We start from the raw sequence: 4537 nt of genomic DNA, 5'->3' as shown, positions 1-4537 counted from the left end.
AGAGGCTCGATCGTGCTCCAGCCGCCCGCCGCGACACGCTCCCCACGAGATCTCCACCGCCCGCCGCGGCAGATCCACCCAGCCGCACATCCGCCAGCACCACTTTCCCCAGATCCACCCAGCCGCACCACCAAAGTATCAGACTGCAAGTTCGGACAGCTTGTTCGGACCTCCAGACCCCCATGCGGGTCTTGTCTGAGGTGGGAACAAATGCAAGACGCGCCGCATGATCTGAGACGCGCCATCCAGTGGCGTGTCTCCCATCCGCATGATCTGAGACGCGCCATCCAGTGGCGCGTCTCCCATCCGCTTGATCTGAGAGCCGCCATCTAGTGGCGCGTCTCCCATTTGTCTCAGTAAAGTAAAGCGAGACGCGTCCCGGCTATTTAACGAAAGAAATTATAGTCACGAGATGTACTGCTGAACGAGATGAGCACGGCTGAAATTCCCCTCCCGAGCGTCCCGGAGACTGAGGACCTCGCCACCACCAAAATCCCCCTCCCCAGCGTGCCGGAGACCGCGGCGCTCGGCATCACCCTCCTCGGTGCATCCTCCGAGACCGCCGCGCTCCCGGAGTGCACCACTTCGGAGATCACGGCGGTCGCCACCGGCAGATCTGCGGCGCCTCCTCCAGCAGGCTTCTCCACCACCAGCCGCAGATCTGCGATACGGGGACCATAGCTCCCTTTACCACCAACATCCCCGGGCTTCTCCACCACCAGCCGCAGATCTGCGACACGGGGACCACAACGCCCTTCACCACCAACATCCCCCGCGCATAAGGATCGGGTACCCCCCATTGTTGCATGTATTTGTTGGAATCGTCGTATTCTGCCTGAATCTGCATCAGCAAACCCACGAAACCCACGGAGGAAGCTTCTCTTTGTTTGCTTTAGTGGTAGTACTCTATCGATTTCTATTATCTCACGAAACCTACGAAACACGAGCTGGTCCAGGATGAAATTTCCGAGCTGGTCGAAGCTGTTTAGCTGCTTCGGCGGCTGCCTCCCCTGCAGCGACTGTTCAGCCAACGTCACCCTAAACTGCTGTGGCTCGGGGAATAACAATGCTTACAGGGGGCAGGACGATGATTCAGCTCGCGAAGCTGCTAGCGCTCGTAAGCCAGCGCCATTGCCTGATTTAATATCTATCTAATAATTAATATCGATGTAATAATAATTGCTGGATTTAGCTAGACATTGTAATGTATTGTGAGATTATTTGTATTTGAGACATTGTAATGTATTGCTGGATTTACTAATGTAATGTAATGTAAGCCGGTTCGTTCGGTTTTAAGGGATTGATTTCATGTAATGTAATGTAATATGTAATGTATTGTACGCTACAGACGCCCCCCCTCCCCCTTTTGGGGGCCCTGGATCAATGCGAGACGCGCCTTACTAAGGCTCGTCTCGCATTACTATGCGAGACGTGCCTTACTAAGGCTCGTCTCGCATTACTTTCTGTGGTTTTATAAAATGATCGGAGACAAGCCCTCCCACGGCGCGTCTCGCATTGAGGTGGGAATAAATGCGAGACGAGCCACGTTAAGGCGCATCTCAGATCTCAAAATGATCGGAGACGTGCCCTCCCACGGCGCGTCTCGCATTTGTCTCTTACCCTCCCCCTCCCCACGCAGCGCCGCGCCCGCATTTTTAGCGCGTCTCTCTTTCTGTAATCTGAGACGTGCCCTTAGAGGATTGTCTCAGATTGCTTGCTCCTATTTGCTGTTTTGGCGTAGTGATTTGATTAGGTCAATCACTTTTCTAAAGAAAATAATTGGCGGTAGTTGTGTATGTAGCAATGTTATATCTCTATTACTCCCAAATAAGAATATCAGGAACACTTGGCAAGGCCTCTGGGGTTCCAAGCTCTGCTTCACCCGATTTCAAGGTTCGTTTCTGTTTACTTGACTGATCAACCACCAACAAAGTTGTGGAATACTTTGGTCATTGCAAAATGTCGTCAATATTTTAGTATAGGTTTAAAAACTCTTACCAAAATTGCGCCTTATGAATTTCGCAAATGCCCAGGCGATTCAAATCTATATATATGTGCATTTTATGCAAAATCAAATCTTTATGTTGACTGATGGCAGGAGCGTCCTTCTTGTAAAATCATGTCGATCCCTTAATAAGATTTTTCAACCAAAAAATAAATATGACTTTAAATCGATCCCTTCTCCCTTTGGGCTTCGGTAGAGTAATATATGCAAATCATGCAGATCGCGCACCATTTTACTATACCTCACGTCATAATAATTTGCCTCTTAAATTTAAGAAGCATGACGGCTGACAAAACAACAAAAGTTACTACATACTAACACATTTCCCACTCAAAATTAAGCTACGATCCGTTTGGCCTGGCCAATACCGACCTGTCTGTACACTGATCATGCATACAGATACAGTATTTCTGTTAAAGCAGACCAAAGTAATCGAAGTCCTGTACGATGAATTCGCCAATGTCAAACGGGCTCTCGCCATCGCAAAGCGTCCAATCCAAGCACCCATCCATGGAGCTCATACTCGTCAGCTCCGGCACCGATGTTGACTGGTCGATGAACTCACACTCGTTGTCCATGCTTGATCGCAGCTCCTCCTCCGGCGAATTGCACAAATCCGTTGACTTACAGATCACCGGGTCGTCGTCATCACAGGAAGGCCACGGCGAACTGCGGCTAGGCTGCCCGTCGCTACTGCTGGAACCGAAGTTGATGACGAACGGCGCCAGCGGCTCGTCGTCGCCACGGCAGCAGGTGTGGTCACCGAAGTAGGTGATGAGGAAGACGGAGGGGTCGGCCTCCGCCCTCTGCACCTGCCGCCTGGCCATGCAGCCGTGGTCGTCCTTATAGGTGCAGCGGAAGTAGAGCCTGTGGGTGAACGATAAGATCAGAAGTTCAGCGATGCACACGAACCAAGCTGATCTCTCGTACTCATGATTGCATTTCAGATTCAAGAAGTTTGATTAATTAGATTATTCTTGAAATTAAACAGATCCGCACCTCGGGTACTTGCTGCCGTTGATTTCCTTCTGGCCGTACTTCCTCCAGATGAAGCCGTCCTCCATTGTCCGTCCCTTCTCAACCCTTGTTCCCCTCTCTCCCCTGCAGTGTGGTATGTCAGTATTCTAGCTAGCATTGAGCCTGAAGACAAAGTCATCAATCATGAGCTGAATTATTGCTCACCTCATCCTTTTGGAGCTCGTCGCAGGAGCAGCAGCCGGGCTGTAACTGCGCTCCGGCTTGCGCTTCCTGGTACCGCCGGCGGCGGCAGCGGCGTCCTCCTCCGTGCCACAGCGCAGCGCGGCGAGCGCGCGGTCGCAGCAGCGGAGGATCTGTTCGGTGAGTTCCCGGAGGCCGCGGGGTGTTGCGACTGCGCCAGCCGCCGGGTGCTGGCCGACGAGCAGGGCCTGCAGAACAGCAGCCGATTCCCTGCCCTTGGCGACAAGCTCCGACGCCGCGCAAGCTGGAGCGCTGCTGGCCATCGCCATCCTTCTCCCCCCTGACTCTCTGATAGTGATCTGATGCTTCTGATCCCAGTCAGCGATCTCTTTTTTCTGTCTCGAGCCGGATTCAGGCGTGGAGTCCTGGGAAAGGAGCCGGACGACTGACTATTTATAGAGCCGCTGCGAGTGCGCTGAGCTCGCCGGCTAGTGTTCACTGTTTAGCTTGTCTCAGAGCTATTAGGGTAAACGAAGGGGAAGCAGCGTGGAATTTAAGCACGCATGTAGTACGTTACTGTAACCTGCCCGTCCTCTGCTGACCCTGTATGTCTCTGTCCATGTTTCAGTAGTCTAAGAGTGGGTTGGCTGGAGTGATTAATCTAGGGGATTACGCGGGCGACAATGCTTGTAGTAATTAATTGACAGCGTGGTTGGTGGTGAGATTGGGATCGGCACGACCAAGGGGACGATGCCACTTGCCAGTTGCCAATTGTAGGGTCCACTACTTGTGTCCCCGGCCTGACGAACGAAAAGAAACAGAAGAGGCCCTGCTTCTGACCTGGCGAAATAGGGTCAGATCTGATGATCGAGCGTGACCCGAACGCGTGATCTATAGGTTCGTGGTGACTTAAAAATTCGATCCCGCGTGGAGTTTGGATACACTCCACCTTGCAGCAAGCTAGGTGCACATGCGTGTTGACCAAGTCAACTGGCCCGCTGCGTGGGAACTTGAGAAACGGAATATCACCTCTGCAGACGTAAGAACAGTGACGTATCGCTGGTTTTGGGTTATGTCTGTATTCCAGCTTGATTTAAATTTTGTTCATGGCAAATTGATATGAAATTTTCAATACGACAAATTAATACAGGATGCAGAAAAAGTATAGGTAGAATCATTAAAAGCACACGAGAATAGGTTAATAAGGTGTCTTACAATTACAAACATGTTAAAGTTTAACAAGTCTAAAATTTGCATTGTCTATTCTTAAATGAACAAATTTTGTATAAGTGCCTTGAGGCACAAAATCTTAAGGTGGGCCGTGGATCACCGGGACACCAGCCTCCTGAATACGCCAATGCGTAACAATGCTGC

The 4537-nt window shown here is 51.1% G+C and overlaps 1 protein-coding gene across 1 annotated transcript; it reads right to left on the bottom strand.

The window, feature by feature from the left end:
* Window positions 1-2235: 2235 nt before the first annotated feature.
* LOC112887179 (probable WRKY transcription factor 70) lies at window positions 2236-3600 on the bottom strand. The gene is made up of 3 exons (XM_025953285.1): window positions 3188-3600; window positions 3005-3106; window positions 2236-2872 (listed from the first exon to the last, which is right to left on the bottom strand). Exons 1-3 carry the CDS (start codon window positions 3490-3492, stop codon window positions 2419-2421), a joined length of 861 nt encoding a protein of 286 aa, XP_025809070.1. The 5' UTR covers window positions 3493-3600; the 3' UTR covers window positions 2236-2418.
* Between the last annotated feature and the right edge of the window lie 937 nt (window positions 3601-4537).

This window comes from Panicum hallii, chromosome 3 (genome assembly GCF_002211085.1).
Source record: "Panicum hallii strain FIL2 chromosome 3, PHallii_v3.1, whole genome shotgun sequence".
Classification (NCBI taxonomy): domain Eukaryota; kingdom Viridiplantae; phylum Streptophyta; class Magnoliopsida; order Poales; family Poaceae; genus Panicum; species Panicum hallii.
The sequence above is the reverse complement of the archived record's forward strand: the minus strand, read 5'-3'. Positions and strand labels throughout refer to the sequence as shown.

Coding starts and splice junctions, on each gene's coding strand:
- LOC112887179 (XM_025953285.1), bottom strand. CDS start 3,492: ATGGCGATGGCCAGCAGCGCTCCAGCTTGCGCGGCGTCGGAGCTTGTC. Junction 3,107..3,187: donor ACGAGCTCCAAAAGGATGAG/GTGAGCAATAAT, acceptor ACCACACTGCAG/GGGAGAGAGGGGAACAAGGG. Junction 2,873..3,004: donor AACGGCAGCAAGTACCCGAG/GTGCGGATCTGT, acceptor GTTCACCCACAG/GCTCTACTTCCGCTGCACCT.